This window comes from Vicugna pacos, chromosome 4 (assembly GCF_048564905.1).
Source record: "Vicugna pacos chromosome 4, VicPac4, whole genome shotgun sequence".
In the NCBI taxonomy this organism is placed as follows: domain Eukaryota; kingdom Metazoa; phylum Chordata; class Mammalia; order Artiodactyla; family Camelidae; genus Vicugna; species Vicugna pacos.
The window spans coordinates 68,323,688-68,345,603 of record NC_132990.1 but is presented as its reverse complement, the minus strand read 5'-3'; the positions used below and the strand labels follow the sequence as shown (position 1 = coordinate 68,345,603).

At 45.9% G+C, this 21,916-nt stretch overlaps 1 protein-coding gene and 1 long non-coding RNA gene across 9 annotated transcripts in view; one reads left to right on the top strand and one right to left on the bottom strand.

The window, feature by feature from the left end:
• TTLL11 (tubulin tyrosine ligase like 11) overlaps positions 1–21,916 on the top strand; it is a 227,283-nt gene that overhangs the window by 123,285 nt on the left and 82,082 nt on the right. Inside the window, exon 7 of one of the 8 annotated variants that reach the window (XM_072960067.1) lies at positions 15,317–15,697. The exons of the other annotated variants lie outside the window; for them this stretch is intronic. Coding sequence (XP_072816168.1) covers positions 15,317–15,323 — 7 coding nt within the window. The 3' untranslated portion in view covers positions 15,324–15,697. Of the gene's footprint in view, positions 1–15,316; positions 15,698–21,916 lie in introns of those variants that run through there. 8 annotated transcript variants of the gene reach the window in all.
• Positions 1,748–14,641, bottom strand: LOC140696157 (uncharacterized). Its single transcript, XR_012072254.1, has 3 exons — positions 14,089–14,641; positions 5,405–5,476; positions 1,748–2,311 (listed from the first exon to the last, which is right to left on the bottom strand). It is a non-coding gene; the product is annotated as an uncharacterized lncRNA (long non-coding RNA).

Here is a 21,916-nt window from a genome sequence, read left to right as displayed (position 1 = left end):
GCGCGCAGCTGAGCTCAGCAGTGGTGGCAGGAGACCACGGGGGGCAGGTAACTTCTGTTAGTCCCTCCTGTGATTCCTTAAGAGGGGGCTCCGATCCAGTGTTTCAATATTGGAAGTTCGCACATTGAGCAGCTAAGGCAGAGACAGGGCTGCCGGATGGATGGCTCGTTTCAGAAAACGTTTTCTGTTGTGTCTCTGCTGGCGGAGACAGGGAGCACTCCAGACACCTCGTTCCACAGCTTGTATTTTCTTTTTTACTGCTGCTGAGTGACTGTAAGTCCAGTGCACCCAGCAAATAGCAGCATTTACAATGCGCTGCTACCCATGTGGCATCTGAATAAGAATTACAGATGTTTGTTTTCCATATACTTGAGGTTTATGACTTCAAACTCAAAAAACGTTTTCAATTTTAACTGTTTGCAGTTGAAATCTTTCCAAAGTGCCTGCTTCCTAAAATCAAAGGAACATAATTTGACTTTTTCCCCCTTCTTTGCTTGGTGCCCTAGAGTTAAGGAGGGGCTGGTAATCTGGCTCTCAAAACCCAGAACAGAACAAAACAGACAGACAAAACCCCAGTTGTCAGTGTTTGCCTATTTCCGTGGTGTAAACATTCCTACGACAATTCATTTCAAGCTCTTGGTGGTTTGTGACAACCAGCTTGGAAGATTCCTGAGATCTGAGCTCCCCACCGCAGAGGACAGTATTGTAGGTAGAGGGGACACGGGGCCATCAGACCTGGGAGGGTCTGGCTTTCGTCCTCATTTATCCCACTTGAGAGCTGGGCTACCCCAGACAGGCTACTTGACCCGAGTGTCTTCATACAAACCGAGGTAAAAATGACCACACCGCGGGTGATGGTGAGGACACGGTGGCATAGGTCAGGGGTCCCAAATGCCAGTGCTTTGGGGGCCCAAGCCAGTGACACAGTGATCACAGCAGGCTGCTGGGCACTCGGGCAAACACCTAAAACGGTGGTTCCCCAGACTTCCCTGTGCCTGGACCCCCCCCAACTTTGGGTTTAATCCCGAATTTCTGGGGGAGCCGATAAGCAGAATGTTTTTGTAATTTCTAGAAATTCCACAGGGAGATCAGTTCCTCGGACAGGACTTGCTCCTCACGGTGTTAGTTGTGGACTGCTTTCTTTAAAGGACTTAGACATTGACTTTTTGAATAATTTTTCTCTCCCCTATTATCCTAAATGGAAACATTAAATTTAGGGGGAGTTTGGGAGAATTGTTAGTAGGGACGGAGGGGGCAGGGTGTGTAAGAAGCAGAGGGGATGAGGTAGAATTGTTGGCAGTGGTCAGATTATAAAGGGCCTTGAATGCCAGGCCAAGGAGCTTTTGACTTGCCCTGTGGGCGAAGGGGAGGACCCCGCAGACACACCAGGGCAGGGAGAGCAGGGACTGTGATGAGAACCATTCATGGTTGGTGCGTGGAACAGATCAGCTCGAATCACTCATCCTTCGGAACAGCTCCCTCCCACTACTCCCCCACTCCCCAATCTGGTGTTCCTGCCCTTCCTTCATTTGCATAATTTACCTTTAATTATTGCTTCCATTATTTTCACAGCCCAGACTGGCAGGAATAGTCTGGTGCAGGGTGGAATTAAACTGATGGGACCTCAGAAGCCCTCCTCTGTTCCAATTATTAACCCAAGCATTTTTCAGAGAAGATTTTATTAAAAGACATCACCTGGGGTTTGTTTTCCAGCTGCATTTTCCAGAGACAGCCTGATCCACAACTGCCCCTGACACCCGCCTCCCCTCTGTGTGCGCACTTTAAAAAGCAGGTGCCAGTCAGAGCCCAGGGAGCAACAGTTTCTGATGAGTTGCCTGTTAAACCACGGGCCTCCAGATCGTGCTGCTAAAATTACCAATTTTTCAATGAGGAAACCCTAATGGTAATTTTTTTTTCCCACCCTGAGCACAAGCACATCCGGCTCTTTGCTGCTGCCACATTTCTCTGAGATTGTTGTCAGATTGTTGTCATTGTCACTGTTATGTGTTACTATGACTATTTCTGGCGCCAGAGGCAGGGCTGGGTGCTCTGCAGATGTCCTGGTCTGGTGGAATTCACACGGGATCTTTGCAGACACTGTTTTCCCAGAAGAGGAAATCTGGTCTCCGAGAACTGAGTCACTACCCAAGGTCACACAGCCAGGATGGGTCAAGTTCAGCCCTAGGCTGGGCCCTCGGCCACGTTCTCTGCTGCTGCCTCTTCCCTGGGATGTGCTCATTAATATCCACTTGCCTGTGTTTTACTGACCACGTTTGATGACGTAGGAATTTGTATTTGAGCCAAATAGCACCTGGAAAACAATGTAAATCATTTTAAAAACAGAGCTTAAAAATACAGTACAGATGTAGATTCAGTACCACTGATACTTTCCCTGGACTACTGTCATTCCATTTGGTTTCACTTAAAGGAACAAGTGCAGTATTTCCCTATTACAGCAATGACGTTCCGGATTCTCAAACTACCCCACAGGCAGGAGTTCAGTTCTCCAGTGGTAATTTACGGTGTAACCAGCCTTTCTAGGCTTATTTATCATTTCTGATAATTTGGTCATAGTTTGTTCCTCCTTGCAGGACAACGACATGGAGTCGCTTTGATTCCAGATTTCTAAACATCACATTAACTTGGTGTTTGTTTGTTTTTAACTCTCTCACTGTTATCTGTTTATATTTTTATTATATGAAGGTGGATTTTTATTCTTTGATCAGACACGGAAAAAAAGAGATGGGCGGGCTTATAGAATCGTTCATTCATTTATTCTGCAAACATGTTTCTGAGCAGCTCCTGGGTGCGGGAAGGTCGGACGCGATTCTAGGGAAGAGGGTGGAGCTGAGAAGCAGCCCCTCCCCCTCGCCCCGCCCCCGTGAGCTCTGTTCTTGTGGAACTTGCGTCCTAGAGGAGGGGCAGACATTCAATAAGCACACAAAGAAAAAGTGGAGAAAAAGTGCTTTGGTGCCAGTGAGCTTGGTGATGGGACATCGATGGGGGCAGGACACGTTGTCCTTTCTCCCAGGTGCTCTCTGTGCAGCGGGGAGACAGACGCTTCAACACATAGATAGACTCTGGCTTCTGGGCATTTGAAGGTTTCACATTGACTATTCTGACTTTTCTTGTGCGACATGGAAATCTGTGAGATGCGGCAGTTTGTCCTTTGCTGAGGCGCCAGTCGGCTTTCATTGTGAAGGAGAAGGTGTTTGCCTCCTCGGAAAATAATTTGAGCCTCAACAAGTGGGTGCAGTGAGGGTTTCGGGGGAGTGGGGGGACGTTCCTGTGCCCATGGAATCAGCCCAGAGAGGTCTCATTTCGTGTATGAATTCGTCTCTGTTACCGTCCGTATACCTAAGAAGGAGAGCCGGGTGGCTCCAGCCCCGTCTTTGAAAAGGAAGAGAAAAACCCACAATTAATACAATGGAGTTGGCCCCTGACTTCGTGAGGACCACTTCCAGAGATGTTTGTGCGTCCTTAAACTGACTGCTGCTTATAATGAGGCAGAAAGGGACCGATTGTTCATTATCAGCTGGACTCATTCACTAGTTAAGTGACTTGCTAATTCACACTTCCCTGGTAGAAGGGGTGACTCAGGATCACACAGGGTGCTTTCCACGTGTCATCTCATTTCACCCTGGTGACAGTCACGTGACTAGGATTTTCATCTCTGCTCACGCGACCTCACATGCCAGATGCTCAGCTCCGCCAAAGCCAAGCGCCAACCGTGATTCATCCTAAATTCTCTTTACATTTTTATTATATGAGGGTAGATTTTTATATTCTTTGATCAGACATGAAAAAAGAGGTGGGCAGGATTATAGAATCAATCCACAGAGGTCTTATTTCATTTATGAATTCAACAAACCTTTAACTTAGTTCTGTAGCACAGATGGGAAAGGCTCTGGGAACCCTGGACGGTTCAGAGGCTGGAGGTACCTGGATGCACCTTCTCGGATGAGAGGGCACTAGCCTGGGTCCTGCAGAAGGGGGAAAGCTCTTCAGGAAGAGAAACAAAGTAGTGGGCAGAGGGAGCTATGTGTGCAAAGGCCAGAAAGTGTGACAGCAGACACTGCATTCGGGCAAAGCACAGATCAGGAACCAGGGGGGAGGGGGGAGTGGGAAGGTGGCAGGAGATGAGCGGGGGAGACTGGGAGGATGGGGCTGCTGACCTATATCACACACATACCCCTTGGGGGACAGCCCCCAGGATGGACTGGAACACTGAGGTCTAGCTAGAAGACAGGGGACCAGTTGACAGTTGAGAAATGAGCGCCTTGACCCAAGGCATTTGGTAGTGGAGCTGGAGAGAAGGGAATCAGCCAGAGAGACCCTTCTTGGCTTGACTCAGCAGGTCAGGGGGCCCTGGGATGGGATGTGTGATGCTGGAGGACTCACACTGGAGTTGAGGGTAAAACAATTAATTTAGGTCAGGAACGCCGCTGGGAGAATAGATCTCAGGGGAAGAAAAGAAGTCCAGGTTAGGACAGGTTGACTTTAAGTTACCTGAGGGAATTGCCGGTGGAATGAGTCTAGAGGCTGTCAAAGACATGAGAGGAGAGACATTTTAACACGGGCTGGGAAGCCAGACCACAGTGGTGTAAACTCTGCTCGGTCAGCCAAGTGGCCGGGACTTAGCCTCACCGAGCCTCAGTTTCATCTGGGTTTAACTTGGGGACCCCTAGTATGTTTGCAACCTTGTGAAATGGGTTTTGTGTGCCTGTATATTCAAATTCCATAAATGACATGCTGTAATTTTAAAAAAATAGCTACACACTACAGATTTGGACAGGGTGCCTTGATAAACATCGCCTGTCATCACCCTTGTCATCGTCGCTCTGATGTCATGGCACATCAGGAGCTGTTGCAGAAGATGAGGTCCTCCAGGCAGGGCCTGGAGACCTCGAGAAGAGAGCAGAGGAAGACAGCAGCGTCCACCTCCATTTCCTGTAAAAGCCAATGCAAACGGCACGTTCTAAAATCCGGGGCTCTCTTTTGTGATGGCTTTGGCTTGACTTGAAAGTTTCTCAAAATGAATTGCAATTTTAGAAAGTAAGGCATGAGCCTCCGTTGTATGCAGGTCCCCCTTCCATGAGAGCTCTTCTGAGCACACGAGTAAGATAATGACAGGCTTGGCAGAGTTCAGATGTTTTCCTGGGGAAAAATGAGTGGGAACAACAGAATCTTAAATGCCTTAATTTTCAACATTGCAAGATTAATTGGTTCCCAAATATAGCTCGCTCCTGCAGTAACTGGGGTTCTGGGGAGATTCCAGCTTACCTGCCACCTTTAGCCAACATTCCTGGGTTTGATGATGAATCACCTTTTAAGAAGTCAGTAATCTAATTAAAATTATATTTCCAGTTTACATGAACTAGAAAAAGAATAGACTGCTCCATACCTTGCGGTGACACAGGGTGTCCAGAGAGGAGTAAGGTCTGGCCCCTGTCCTCAGGCAGCTCAGGGTCTGCAACTGGAGGGAGACTGGAAACAGTGAAATCAACTCAAGGTGATAAATACTTGATAGTTCAAGTGCTGTCAGATCTCAGTGGGGAAAGGGACTCCCTCTGCCAAGCAAGTCAGGAAGCATCTCCAGAGAAGGGGACATCTGAGGCATCCTTGAAGGATGCCAGGAGGAAAAGGGGAGGATGCCAATCTAGCAGGAGGCCAGCTAGGAGAATGTTGCAGTGGTCCAGGGAGAGGGGAAGAGATCTGAATCGGGCGTTGACCCTGGGGACAGTTTGGAGAAGCATTTACTTCTCCTGGCGTGGCTACTGGGGTGTGGGCGAATGGAGGGGGATAAATCAGGAAAGAGAGAGGAGGTCACAGATCACAGAGGGTTAGAACTCCAAGGGAGGGAGGGATGGGGAATAGGGAGTGAGGATGAGGGACGAGGCTGCAGATTTCCCATGAGTGTACAATTTTCATGTAATTTAGAAATAAGGCTTAAACCATCAATCAAACACATATTCAGGAAATCTAACATAGCTATTACAAGCTCTTCGCTGGTAAGCTGTGCTCCGAGAGACCGGATTAAATACTTGACCTGTGTTGTCGCTGAAAAACCTGAGAATGAGTCGGATTGTCAGGTCCCAGTGAGGAAGGAAAGCGAGCCAGGCTGCTTGGAAGGGTGGAGGAGGGAAGGCATGCGTCCCTTCTGGACAAGTTACCTTTTCAGCTGGTACAAGAGGTGCACTCATCTCTCGTCCCACCAGCTCACTTCCCTGCCTCCCTCTGCCTGCTGCTCCCTCATCCTCCCCGTGCTGAGCAAAAGGAGAGCCCAGACTGATGAAACAGTTTTCAGAGCTGTCACTGCGTCTGCCTGGGAGTTGCCTGACCTGCAGTGCGCAGGCTGGGCTGGCGTGGGAACACCTGGGATTTCCTTTTTGCTTGACCCAGGGCTGAAAATTTCTTTTGTTTTTTCCTATTACAAAATTTTAAAAAATTATTTTGATCATGAAACATTTTAAGAATTCAGAAAACTACATTACAGGTATTTATGCACGATTCTGCAGTTGTAACAATTCTGTCTCATCTACTTCGGATCCCTCGTTCTCTTTTTTTAAAAACAGAAATCATTTACAGGTAGGGCATCCTTTCTTCTCCAGCTCTGCCCCTCCCTTGCCCCCAAGAACTACTGTGATCTTTGACTTTCACTGCGTGTGTGTGTATTTGTAAATAGTACGTGTGATTATTTTAAATATCAATTTTTATATACAGGATACACCACTGTACATGTGTGCTTTGGCAACCAGCCTTTTTGTTGAATGTAATGTTTCTGATATTTATTCCATATGATGAATTTGGGTCTGTGCTGGATGCACGTTATTTATTTTAACTGCTGTGTAATATTTCATATAATAAACCACAGTTTATCTGGTCCCTTCCTTGTTCGTTTACTTGTAAACTAAGGAAAAGCCAGCTTGCTTCTCACGTCTGCTGTGACAGGCAGTGCTGCAGTGAGCACCACCGCGTACGGGCAAGAATGTCCCTGGGGTTGGCACCTAGAAGCAGGAAAGGGCGCCTTCTGTGTTACTGGTTATTCTCTAACATCAGACTTTATCTGTTTGGTTTGCTGCTATATCCTGGGCACCTATAGCAGTGCCTGGCAAAGACTCAATGAACATTTGTTGAAAGAATGAATATTGACCAATTATTCCCGAAAGTGACAGCACTAACTTATACGCTCACTCAGTTTCTATGAGTATTTCCACGTCCAGCATCCTTGTCGACACTTGGTCATTAAACTTTATTAACGTTTGCCGATCTGATACAGATTAAACGGTGCCCTGCTGTTTTAACTTGCACCCCTGTGATCATTCATGAGATTGATCATCTTGTCACAGACTTTGGCCATTTGGATTGCTTCCTCTACGAATTACCTCTTAACATGCTTTGCCATTTCTGTTTTCTTACTGATTTGTACCAATGCTTTATTTATCTTGGATAAAGAGCCCTTTGATGGTTATATGGGTTATATCTATGGTCATTCAAGCTGTAATTTGTCTTTTAGCTTATTTTAGTTTGCCTTTTAATAAACAGAAGCTTTCCATTTTATATAGTAGGATTTATTAGTCGCTATTTGTTTGCTAAGACTGATAGTTTTACCTCTTTCTAATCCTAATACTTTTTTTATTTCTCTTTAAATGTCTTTTTGCTTTAAGGATCATGGACAGCTTGTCCTGTTTCTGATTTTAAAGGGAATGCCTCTAACATTTCACCACTTAGTATGATGTCAGCTGTGGGGTTTGGTCGCCATCTTTTATCAGGTTATTTTATACCATCTGCAACCCTGGGATAATCTCTGCTAATGATATATTATTTTTCATCTATACTGGATTTGTTTCCAGGTATTCCCTTTGGTTCTTTTCTTAAATTTATTTATTTTTTTCTTTCCTAATCATTCTTCTTCCCTTAGGGTTTTGTGCCCTTTGTTTGACATTTTAATTATTTTAAATATACTCGTTTCAGGATTTTGTGGTTTGCCTTGTCTTTCTTCAGGGAGGGACATCTCTTCATGTCTTTCACACTGAGTCTATCTTTTGCTTCCACTGGCTTACATTTATTAAGCAACTGCTGTATGCTGATAGAGTAGGGTGGGGGAAGGGTTTGTCCCTGGACTTCAAGAATTTGTCATGCAATTAGTGCTCATTCTCTGCAAATCCCTTGCACAGAAGTGATTTTAAGGAGTGCAGAAGAGCCCGGGTGAATCTGGATTAAAAATCTGGCCCCATCAATTATTAACTGTGTCACCATTCTCAAGTTAACAAGTTACTTAATTTTTTTTAAAGCACCCTGTTAACCTTTTCTATTAAAGTGGGAAGACAATAGTGTTTCCTTCATGAAGCACATTGGAGAGCACGTGATGTAAAATGCTGAACACGGTGTCGGGCACATAGTGAGAACCAATCAGAAATAGCTGCTCTTGTTATCCATGTCCATTTTCCCATCTGATCCTCACAATTGCTTTATGAGATGGATTATTATTACTATTTGACAGATGTTCTACGAGCATGCGGAAACATTTAGTAGAATATCATTAAAATGTTGGGGTTTTTATTAGTGTATGTAAAAGAGATTTGATAAATGTAAAACATCATGCAGATGGAAGGGAATGTCATTCTCTGCGATGGTTTAAACCCAGATTCTTATTGGCATTTAAAGGTGTTGTTACAGGAATTGAAAATCAGACAGAACACCCACAGAAACAGCCTAGTGGGTCTGAAGAGGAAGGAGTAGAGAAAGGATTGCAAATATCATTAAATAATGTTTAGGTGTTACTGGTATGTATTTAAACGTCTATGGGATGATGTAGTAAATGTTTCAAAACTATTTGCATACAGCACCAATTTATTTAAAAATGTACGCTATATGTGCATAGAATGTATCAGAAGGAAACACACTGAAGTGATGACCCTGTAAGATTATACATCATTTTAATTTTTTCTTGAAGCTCTTCTGTCTATTCCAAGTTTCTACAACGAGCCTGCTCTGGGAAGGAAAGGAGGGAGCCATGGCCTGTCCGTTAGTCCTGGGTGAGGGCAGCTTGGCTCAAGTCCCAGAGGACTCGGAGCCCGTGGGACCCCCTACTTACAGGCACGTGCTGGAGTTGGAGGCCTTAGAAACGCAGTGTCTGGGCCCTCAGAGGGCAGAAGAGAAGTGGGATCTTGCCTCTTGTCTTTCCAAAGCCAACTTGATACTAATGGTCTGGATTAGATATCCTCTTGTCAGCCTGTAATGGTTGGGTAGCTTTGACTTTTGCAGCTTACCCAGCAGCACCTGCCCAGGTAGGTCCAGGCAATGGAGATCTTACTCTAAGTCCCGTTTGAGGTTTTCTCTTCCTGTTCCAACACTGTCTTCCTCTCTCCAGCCTCTTCGGTTCTCTAAGTCGGTTGGTCAAAGCCCCTTTGTGTCGGGATCTCTTTCTAATGGTAATTAGTCTCAGCGGGTCCCTGGTTAAGTGACTACCTGAGGCTGCTTTTCTCAGAACAGCCAGTAGGGGTCAGTGTTCCTCGAGACCTTTTGAGACTCGGACCGTCTGTCCAGGCCTGGGGAGCTGGTTCCCACCCAGCTCTCACTGGGAGCCAGGCACCGTGCTTGGTGCATTTCGGGCTTGACTTCTCTGAGCTCTTTTCTCAGTTCATCCAGGAACCTACGCCAGAAACCGTGGAGTTTCCCATGAACTCTCAGCGAATCCTCTTGAGTTCGCCATCCAGAGAGCTCTTGATTCTGTCATTCTCTCCATCTCTACTGGCACCACTTGTCCTGGTCACCATCATCTCTAGTTTGCATAACTCTTAGAGTCTCATAACTTATTTTCTGCTCGCCTGGTCTTTTCTCCATCCATTTTATTCTCCTCACAGCAGCCCCAAGTGATCCTTTCAAAACTCGAATCTAACTGGGGGAGGTTCCTGCTTAAAACACTTCCCTAGCTTTTCATTTCCTCATAGGCTTCAGATAAAACCATTTTAAATGCCCGACAAGGCTTTGCGGGAGGTAGTCTAGACTAGTGAGGTCCTTGGAACCCCAGAGTTTGCCAAGATCTTTTCAGGATATCTGCAGGGTCAGAACTTCTGTCACCGTCACAACACTAAGATGTGCTTTGCTTTTCATCGTGTGGACATTTGCAGCGATGGTGTAAAAGCAGTGGTGAGTAAAACTGCTGGCTCATTGGCACTACTGAAGACAGTGGCACCAAACTATATTAGTAGTCATTGTGTTCCTCACTGCCTTGGGCTTGCTCACGGTTTCAAACAAATAAACCAAAAAAAAAAAAAAAAAAAGAGGTTCACTTAGGAAAGTCCTTGATGAAACAATACAGATTATTAATTTAATTCCATTTTAGCCCTTGAATACGCTTCGTTTTCATATTCTGTATGCCAAAATTGCAAGTCCATTGAAAGCACTTCTGCTGTGTGTGATTGTCTGGGTTGCAAGCTGAGCTAGCCCCTTTTGTCGTGGAATGATTGGAAAGTTCTTTTTCCATGGGAGGAACGATAGGCAGACAGACTATAGTTATTCAGATTTGGGCGTTTGGCAGACGTTTTCTTGAAACTAAAAGAAGTGAGTTTCTCATTTCAAGGAAAACAACCAATAGCCTTTGCTGCCAAAGATAAAATTAGAAACTTTACACAAAAATTAGAATTTTAGGAAACCGGTATCTGCCACCATGAGCTTAACAGCTTTGCAATATTTAAAGATTTTTTTTCTGATGAGATCAGTGGTCCTATTAATGAATGCAGTTTTCTGGTTTCATATAATGAATTGAACAACGTTTGGAAAATCTGTTTAAACGAGCATTTCCCAAATGTCCAGTGCATGATGTTGTAAAATTCTGCATAAAGAAAAGGTCCACTCAAAGTGCAGGATCGATCGATAGCTTCTCCTAACATGGTATGAGAAATTAATTGATATGATTTCAGCTTCCACATTGCGACTGACCTTTAAGAAAGCACCACTTGACAAGATTTTGGCATCTGCTGGATTCCCTTCATAAACTTCAACCGTACACATATCACAGCAGATGATGGAGACACAGATATGAGAACCCAATTATCTTTTATTAAGCCAGACAGTGAAGAGATTTGCAAAAAAAGTAACACAGTGCTTCTCTTTTCACTATGTTTTTGGTGATTTTTTTGGAAAAAAATATTTTTCACAAAAATTCATTACATGTTAATATAAAGTAACATGTAATGAATTTATTGTTATTTTTAAATGATTATTTGTTAAAGTTGTCCCTTTTCATTTCTATTATGATAAGTCAATAGAGTGTAAGTATAAAGGACTTCTGAAATGCCAGAATTTGAAAACCACTGTTCTAGACCCTAGGTCTAGAGATTCAGATCGCTAGCCTCTTCTTCCATCATTCCTAATGTTCCCTGAGCTCCCTCCAATCTGTATTCTTTCCATTGTTCCCTCAGTTCCTCCAGCCCAACTCCCTTGTGCCTCAGGGCCTTTGCACATTCAGTTCCTTCTGCCCAAAATGTATTTCTTCCCCATTCTCCAAGATTCTCTTATTAACCTCTACTCACTCTTAACCATCACAGCTCAGGAAGGCCTTTTCTTTCCCTGTATCCATTCCGATCCCCTCCTGTCCATAGGCTCCATCTAAATATATTTCATACGTGTTCCCTTTCTTTACCTTCAGATTTAAATTCTTGTTATGTCCCTCCTTTATCATTTCCCCTTTGTGCCTGTTTTACCAGTACCACCTCCTCTGCTGTCTGTTGTATCCTATTAATCACCACCTGTCTGATACAAGAGAAAGGAAAAAACTAACTGACATTTTCAGTGCTAAGGGGGCCAATTGATCAATCTTTTCCTTGAGATTTCATACATTTTTAAGAGGGTTCTCACATCCCTCTTTACATGCTCCAGTGTAATTTACTCTGTGGGTTTTTTTCAGCTCAGAAAGAAAAGCATCTGCATTTTGTCATTAATGAGACCGATTTTCCTGTCTCTTATAGTTGCAAATCCCTGAAGTGTGTGCTTGTTTTTTTTTTTTTTGTATCTGCCAAGCCTCCCATTTTAATGGTACATCATCTTTTCTCTGAGCTCCAACCCCTTGAAGTGTAAACTCAGACCTCACCGATCCTCAGGATCAGTGGGAATTAGCCTTATTATTTGATTTTCTTTGCCAAAAGAAAAAAAAAAGTGGGTTATATAGATCTATCGGCCTGCCATCCTACTATGAAAGGCTTGACGAGATTTTCTTTTTGATCTGCTAAGAAAGCCTTTGGAATAGCACAGGCTCTCCGTGCTGTCAGTGAGGAGGTCTGGGAGGGAAGCTTCTGGAGGCGCGTGATGCCCGGCAAGCCTCTTTTCCTCCCGGGCCCTGGTTTTCCCATTTGTGAAATGAAAGCTCATCCTGCCCTAAGACTGTGTAACCCAAATGTGTCCTGAGAACCTGGTACACACGCAGGCTGTGCCTGCGACCGAGGAGGGGTGCAGATGCGGGAGAAAACAAGCCTGTGTTTCCAAAGATGAGTACAGTGGGCTTGGAAACCAAATATTTAAATCTCTGAAAACATCAGGTGCAATACAGAATGAGAGTCGTCCTATAATACAGTTGACCCTTGAACCACACAGATTTGAGCTGCAAGGGTCTGCTTATAGGCAGATTTTTTTTTCAATAGTAAACACTACAGTGCTGCATGAATCCAGGGATGAGGAGGAACTGTGGATATGAAGAAACCTAGTATACAGAGGGTCGGCTATAAGTCAGATGTGGATTTTGGACAGCTAGGAGGGTGGGCACCCTTAACCCCCCTGTTGTTCAAGGGACAACTTTATATGTAGGTGTATCTATGTGTATTTCACACACGCACACACACACACACCCCTTGTGCCAAGCTCCTTCTGCCTACCTCCGGGGCCCAGGTGCAAGCAGGGTGTATGAAGGTCAACTCTCAAGATCTCATAAGACAAATGAATATACAGAAAGGAGGGGACAGGAGGCCCTCAGAGCGCGCTGACATCCTTGAGAAAAGCTACACAGGAGGATGGCGAGAGAGGAGCCACGGTGGCTCCAGAATTTCTTTGCTGGGAGGGTGGGGGGACCAGAAGAACCCTCTGGAAAATGGGCAGCTGGACGGAGGGGTGAGGGAGGTGGCTAGTCTGACGGCACAAGACCCGCCAGGAGGACTGTCTGCAGCGTTTCTAGGCCTATTTTCATCATTCATCTTATTGTTTACAGTTGGCAGGCATTTTAGTTCTATCTGAAACCGGGGGATTGCATCTCAGAGGCTGAGATGGTGTGGGAGCACGAAGCTGGAGGACGTAAGACTCCCCCTCAACCAAGAAGTCTGGGAATAGAGCATCTAATTTTAACCTCTCCCCCCCACTTAGCTTCCTCCGTTTCTATCCAGAGAGCTTTGCACGCCCGCGAGGGGCTCGGAGGATGTGGTGGCCCGGTGCCATTAGCATGTGCTCCCTGCCCCGAGCGCATTAGATCATTACCGAGCACTCTCTGCCTTTGACAAATGGGACAGCTGCCGCTCAGACAATTTCCTAGTGAATGGCTGAGCCAGGTGGAGTGGGAAGATAGCTGGCCTGACCCAACAGGGAAAGCTAATACTAATCATTAGGTCTTTGAACCTTGCCATGTTACCAATTAATGGTAGAATAAAGTGAAACGAGCAATTAGATGGATTCCAACCCACTGGCTCTGCTTCCCTGCTTGAGTGCCTCCCACCTCCTTACTGTGTAAAGCTGAGTACAAATTCAATTACTAGGAAGAAGGGCAGTGGGAGATGATAATACATTTAATGTTGATGGCTGCCAGCTACTAAAAACATTAAATGAGCACTTGCTACGTGGCAGGCTGTGCTAGGAAATACACATTTCTGTATACATCGATCCTCACAATTGCCCTGCGAGGTGTGGTTAGTGTCACGGCTCCTGCTTTCAGATGCCAAGATCAAAGCAGAGAGAAATGCATTGAGCGCCAGGACCATCTGACTGAGTGGCAGACCTGGGACTCGAACCCAGGCTTGCTGACAACACAGTCCCAGCTCTGACTCGCTCCCTACTGTCCTATCAGACCTATCAGACTCTGCACCAGACGCCATGCTGCTTGCTTACATGCACATGTCTCCTTAAGCCTCCACGCCGCCCTGCAGGGTGCAGAGGTAGTATTGGTTCTGAATTCACCCACGAGGTGAGAGAGGCGAGTTGATGGAGGGGTGACGGGCAGAGCCCAGTGTCCACCCGACACAGCGGATGCCCTGTCTGCTCCCTGGTGTGTCTGGGTCTCGTCCACACTGGGGTAAGTGGCCTTGGGTCCCGAGGGCTGAGGCGTCCACGTCTTGGCATGCCTGTAACCCATAAGCAAAGGTTGTGACAGCAGCCATCTAGGGTCCCAAGGATTCTATGACAGTTGGATGGATGGCTGCCCTGGTCAGCCACTTCCTGTCTCCACAGCAGGAGGCCCTCGAGGGCCAGAGTTCTCAGGGGCCCATGGATGTAGAACTGAGTTAATCACCACCCACAAACTTTGTCTTGGAGGGGTCTGTCTTGAGATGTGGAACGTGGTTTTAGTAATTGTGTAACTGAGAAAATGAACCAGTTTGTATCTGTATTTCCCCCAAATTATCACTTTGGGCTATTTTCTTAAGTCCTCAAACTATTTGAGTTAAAGAGCTCCTGGGGCGAAGCGTCTTGAGAAACTGAACACTTTGCTCTTGTCTTTTGAGCCCAGTTACTGCTTTTGTGTGTTTTACTCCACGATCTGGAAATCACAGCGACGTGGCACACCTGCATCAAGTTTCATCCTGGTCCAGCTATGACCCCCGCTTGCTTCTCTGTGGCCTTGAACTTACTGTGTCATCAGAGCCGGTTTCTCTGGACCTCAGTTTTCGCGGGTGATGGAATTAGACTGGGTCATCTTTAAGGAGCTCTTCTAGAGCTCAGATTCTGCAGTTTGCTATTTATTGATCACCCTCCCGTTGCTCTCATTTGGGGAATGCAATAGTCGCTGTAAGTGAATTCTTTTCAAAGGACGGGTGCTTATCCCACTAATCTCCAAAATTCCACAGTTTAATCACTTAAAATTGGAAATCTTTTCAGAAGCTTACACATCCTTGTTTTCTTAACTCCAGTAGATATTAAACATCTTCCTGATGAATTAGGCTCGTCATTTTGAACTCAAACCCATAGGACCTTACTGCCCAAAAGAACGGTGATCCACCCCCTTATTTGGCAGATGCCTTAGGGAACGAAGTCCTGGTCACACAGCCGGAGAGGAGCACAGGGTGGGTCCCCGGGGCCTGCCTTGTGTTCCCGTCCAGAGTGTCTTCTTCCTGTCCGCCAGGTTCTGATGAGCTGTTGCCCTGAGACCTTGCCTGTGTTCCTGGTGCTCGGCCCCGGACCAGTTCAGAGAGCCCACTAATCACTGTTGAAGGAGTGAGTGAATGAGCTCGTAACCCCAGAAACGGCTCTGCTTTGTAGCACTGGCGTCTGATGTAACGTTCTGCCCCCTGCACTCCACCACACTTTCCACACACACGCTTTGGCCGGGAGCGAAGCTACAAACACCCCTGGCTCTCCTAAAATAAAGCACAGGAATCTGATGGAAACTCGCTGCAGTCTGGGGCCTTTGGGGCTCATTTCATGTTTGGAGGCTATGTTTTGATAGTTGAAATTTTCTGAAACCACATGTTCTCCTTAAAATCACAGAGGCTGCGTTTAGTAGGCTAAGGATTTTTTTCTTTTGTCCAAATGAGAAGAAATGAATCATTGTATACTAGTGTGGCCAATGTATGTTGTATGTGTACAGAAAATTGAATAAAAGGTTTTTATAAATTTTAATTTTTTTAATGAAAGTATAGTTGATTTATAATGTTGTGTTAGTTTCGGGTGTACAGCACAGTGATTCCTTCATACACACACATACACATATATATATATATATATATATATATATATATATTCTTTTTCATTATAGCTTATTGCGAAGTATTGACTATAGTTCCCTGTGCTATACAGATGGAACTTGTTGTTTATCTATTATATATATAAATAAATATATATATATATGTGTATCTGCTAATATATATATATTAAGTATATTATATAATATTTAATATATTAATTAATTTAATTAATTTATTATTATTTAATTAATTAATTTAATATAATATATAATATATTAAATATATTATAATAATATATATATATATCTGCTAATCTCAAACTCCTAATTTATCCCCTCCCCCTGTTTATCCCCTTTGGTAACCATAAATTTGTTTTCTATGTCTATGAGTCTGTTTCTGTTTTGTAAATAAATTCATTTGTGTCATTTTTTAGAGATCCCACATATAAGTGATATTATATGGTATCTGTCTTCTCTGTCTGACTTACTTCACTTACTATGATAATCTCTAGGTCCATCCATGTTGCTGCAAATGGCATTATTTTATTCTTTTTTATGGCTGAGTGGTATTCCATTGTGTATATATATGTGTATACATATGCACCACAACTTCATTATCCATTCATCTGTGGATGGACATTTAGTCTGCTTCCATGTCTTGGCTACTATAAATAGTGCTGCTATGACCACTGGGGTGCGTGTATCTTTTTGAATTGGAGTTTTCACCAGATATGTGGCCGGGAGTGGGATTGCTGGATCACATGGTGAGTCTATTTTCAATTTGTAAAGGAATCTCCGTACTGTTTTCATAGTGGCAGCACAAATTTCATCCCCACCAGCAGTGTAGGACGGCTCCCTTCTCCCCACACCCTCCCCAGCACGAAGTTTTTAAGCTAATTGTCATGACTACAAAGAAACAACACTGTGTTTTCTGGAAGTGGTAGTTTTTACCAGGGAGGGGCTGACCGAGAGGTGGTTCTGAGACAGAATTCATGACCTGTTCTGAGTCACAGACACCATGCGTCCCTTACCTCCTCCACCTTCCTTCCCATGGTTCTTGATCATCTAATGTGATCCTTGAAGATTGTGGTCCCTGAAGCATCTGCATCAAAATCACTTGGCTACATAGTCAATAATATCAAAGTCGCTGGGTTTGATGCGAGGAACAGGCATTTTAAATAAGCTCCTTGGGTGATTTCTTAAGTGCGCCAAAGTCCGAGGGTCACCGGCCTCCCCAGTAAGATCCAGACCCAGTTCCATACGATGTAGAGGATCTTCCACGACCAGGTCTCACCACCTTCCCCACGTGGCCTCCTGCCGTCTCCGGCCTCCTGGTCACCCCGACGGTCATCGGGAAGGACGGTAACTGACTCCCAGCACTACAGCGGCTCTTCCTTCTGTTCAGAACACGCCTCCTCTGCCCAGCCAACTCCTGGACTCCCATCAGTGTCCTGCTCAGGACCACATCCCGCAGAAGTCTTCTCTGCCTTCTGGCTTCAAACATTGCCCATTTTGTGTGCTCTTTTAGCACAAGCTTCCCCCCACCCCACCCCCAATTATCAGTCTACATATTCTTTCCACCCAGAGACTATGAACTTTCTGGGGGCAAGGAAGGGACCTCATACATCTCCAGCGCCTTGCCTGGCACTTAGCAGGGACTCCATCAATGCTTTTTCGAGATTTAATGACCCAAAGTCTGGCTCAGAGTTCAGGGAGAGGCCGTTTGTTGAGGATCATGGTGCTGACGTTTGCTGAACAAAAATAGTCCCCATGAAAGGTCAGATTCAAGGGGAAAGTGTAAAGAGAGACAATAAAAATTATCTGTCTGTCTGTCTATCTATCTATGTATCTTTCTATCTATGTATCTTTCTGTTATCTAGCCAGGTAGCTGTCTGCATAGATACACACAGAAAGCCTGCGTTCTGTGTCAGACACTGCTGAGAGCTTTCTAAGCACTATTTCAATGAATTTCTACAACAGTGCTGTAGGGTGAGGCTCTACCGTGTTTTCCTGCATTCAGTGGGTAAGGAGACTGAGGCTTTGGGACCCGCCATAGTATGCCAGAATCTAGCTAAACTGGTGGGATCCAGAACCCAGTCTGATCCCCAAGCTCCTGCTCCAACCTTGGTCCCACTGGAGGGAGATGCCAGGCCACAGGTGACCAAGGAGAGAAGACACAGCCCACGGACTCGCTCTGAGACGGGGCGACGCTGCTTCTCCCCCAGCAGCCTCAGATCCCTGGCCTGTGCCGCAGGTGATGGGTGCCCCCTCAGAGGGCTGGGGGCCTGGGCCCCTCTGCTCTGACGCCTTATGTTGGGAATGGGACGGGGGCAGCGCAGGGCCTGCTCAGGGCCAGTCCTGCCAGTGGGCCCCAGACCCGGGTCCCTCTGGAGCACAGACGTTTCACATCTAAAAACCGTGGCTACTTCCTGGCAGGCGTGTGTGAAGCGGGACTTCAAAGTGTGTGTCAGGATCCCCTTACGGCTCTAAAGATGAAAAAAAAACCCTCAAGAGACAAAGTCACCTCAGAGCCTTCACACAGGTAAACTGGTATCTTTTTGAGAGGAACACAGAACCTGGGAGAGATGGATATGACAGGATTCTCGGAGCTCCGTGGTACAAGAACAGTGGGAAGGAAAGATGAATGCTTTATCTTCTGAGGAGCGGCCCAGGCCTTTCATCCTGAGATTAGAGGCCCCGATGCCAGGCTCCCCACCACCACCAATGAAAAGAGGAGGTGGGAGGAGGGGAATGGGGAATTCATTCATTCATTCCACAAGCCTGCCCTGAGCAGACACTGCTCCAGGGCCCAGACCTAGATTCAAAAGACCAGACCCTGCCACTGAGGCACACGTGGTCTGGCCCAGAGGCAGCCAGGGGGCCCTAGGAGAATCTCAGTAGAGGAAGCTGGGGGGTACTTTGGGAGGAAGCAGCATGCTCTGCCTGGGAATATCTGGAGGGCTTCCTGGAGGAGGCATCCCATGAATCTGAAGAATGAGTAGGTGAAGGGGAGGGCAGAGGAGAGGCCCAGAGTCATAAACCGGCTTGGTGGGTCCAGAAGTTGGTGAGAAAGATGGTCAGTGGGGGGGAGTGGGCAGCCAGAAGCCTGGTGGGGTCCTGGGGCCAGTGGGAGGCCTCACCTTCCCAGCCTGGGAGCCTGGGGCCGGGCTCAGCCCACAGGCTCTAAGCCGCCAGCCTGCACAGGAGTGACAAGGAGTCACCTTCTCTGGGTCAAAAATAATTTTCTTCTAAGCTCCAGCCTTGGGGAAAATCCACACCTCGTCTTCTGTCATGTTTTTTGGTGCCTTGGTCTTTTCTTCGGAAATGTCACGGTAGAAGATTGGAACTGAAATTCTGCTGGCGATATTAGAGATGCCGAAGAAAGAGGCTTTCAGAGAAAGTGAGCCTCCTGGGTCTCTGCGCTGCTCTCCTTCCGCCGAGCCTGGTCTCCTTGCCATGACGAGAGAAAATGTTTATAATAAGACGATACGGTTGGATTAAAACAGGCCGAAAAGGAACAAAATCAATATTTTGCCCTTTGTTTCATAATATAGGGCCCCCACACTTGCTTACAGACATTTTGGTGAGCTTCCAGCCCCTAGTGACAAATGACGGTCTCAGGGAGAGCTGGAGGAAATCTCTAGAACGAATTTTAGATGCTAAAAGTAGTAGGGCTGGACGATTTTGCTTCAGGTTATTAAAAAAAAAAAAAGCCTGTTATCACCACAGGTATTTCTGCAGGAAATTGCCTGGGCCTGTTTTTTCTCTTCTCTTTCTGGAAGTGCCCAATTTCACTCTGACCTCTGCCCTCCCATCCGGGCTCGCCCCAAAGCTATTCCCTCTCTCTGCCGTCTTCTGTTTCATGTTCAACCTTCTCGTCCTCCTCCGCAGAACCCTCACCTGCCCCTTCCCTGCCGTGTCTTAATTTTCCTCTGAAAGAAGAAAATCCTTCCTTCTTTCTTCTCAGCATCTTCTAACTCTGAATTTACGTTATGCTGAAAACAAGCCAGCAAAGAATACGCTTCAGGGTAGGGACTTAGGAAATGAGGGAAAAAACCTCACGGCTTGGTCTTCACCCTTCTCCCCGCCCCGCATTGTAAATCAGCACCATTATTGAGCTGGGAAGGGAGGAAACAGTTTGGGTCCAATTCAACTGCGTCACTAGGCACTGAGCACCTACTTCGTGCCAGCCCCTGTGTCCAGTCCTGGGAGCATGAGAGGTGGATGCAGCCCCTAGTTGGGGCTGTCTGGGAAGACTCTGTCCAAAGCCAGTCACTGTTCTAGTCTGAAAGCAAATGCCACTGAAGGAGTTCTCTCGCTCCAGGACGAAAAGCCAAGTGTCACTTCCCACAAGCTAAGGGAGGCTGTGTGATGCTGGAAAGAAAGCTCAGGCTGGAGCCAGGCAGACCAGGTTGAGCCCTGAGTCACCAAAGTCACTCTAAAAACAAAATTGGGGGGAAAAAAATGAAAAAATAATTGCCCTCCCCGAACCCCAACACCTCCATCCCCAACTTCTACCAACACGGTTACTGCTTCTCTAGACTCTGTCTACTTGCCGATGTGCCTTTAATATTTTCTTGTCATGTACAAGCTCTTTGACTTTGACTTCTGCCGGGTTTTAAGTGGCCGTGTGGCGTAAACTTTCCTGCCCATGACCGCGCAGTCCTCCTGATCATTCTGAGTGACTAGAGACTCTGCCTGGGGGCAGGTGTACCGCCATTTTCCCCATCACTGGATGTTTATGTGGTGTTCAATTTTGTTCTTCTTTGAATAAAACCCAGCTCTGGAATTACTGAGTCAAAGGAAATGCTTATCCTTTAAGATCTCGCTGCAGGGTGCCATTTTGCCTTTCCCAAGGGCTGTCACTGCTGTTTTTGCCCCGTTCAAACCTGTGTGTGGCCCCTCCCTGCAAAGCACCAGGTACTGCCTATATAAAACTAGCTGCCAATTTAAGGTGTGTAAGGTCATTCTTAAATAGGCGTGTCTTTGGTTGTTAATGAGTATGAACGTGTTTCCAGGTAACCGTTTATGCTTACTGTTTTTATTTTATTTTATGGGACTTGGAAATTATCTGCTTACCTCTCTTGCCTATTTAACCATTGGGATTTTGAGTTTTGATACAAACACACACACATACTCAGTACAGATATTAACCCTTCACCCTGAATCCTGAAAACCATTATTCGGACGTGACTGGGCAGAGAGGATTACAGCCCCCACTTGACAAGTACATACCCACAGTACAGAGTGATGGGGACCCGTTTGGGGCACTCATTTTAGGGCGTGGTCCTCTCCTAGCTGTTCTGAGAGCCAGCCTTTCCCCCCACCCTATCATGCAGCTGCCAGAGGCTGTCAGGGGGTTTCCAGAATGGGAATCACTTCTTCCAAGAGAGAAAACAAATCCATTCTAAGCTTAGTGAGTCTCAAACCTGTAGTTAGCAACTGAGATCTTTCTACTGACGCTGGGGGAACCAAAATGTCATTGTGGACTTTCTGTCTCCACTGGCCCAAGGTCAGCTCATTTCCGAGGTGGTTACTAGTCTAATGTAGCATTTCACAAACTGGAATACCCCAAGAATACCTTCAGGAATGTTAGCGATTAATGCCACATTAAAAACTCAACAGTTGAGGTGATCACTTGGCTCCAAGGCTACAGACAATAAGCATAAATGGGTAAAAGGAAACGGGGGGACAACGACAAACTTGTATTTCATTTTTTTAAAAGGAGCGTCACTAAAATGAAAACAGAGCAGGGTAAAAATCCTTGTGAAGTACTCAGGGATCTCAGGAGAAACGCTGTTTTCTAAAGGTGATTTCCTAAGGGTTAGTGGTGCCTTCCTTGTTCAGGACGGATACACAGTTGTTTCCAAGCAGCTGGTTCCACCTAGTGGGTTGGGTTCCTGAGGTTCCCTCTGGAACCAGGAGGTGAAGTTGAAGAGCAACGGCAGCTGCTGCTCAAGTTCAGAGAGCGCGGACTGTGTGCCAGGGTGCGTGCTACGCTCTTAGAGATGTTATCTCAAAATCCGGGAGACACAGATG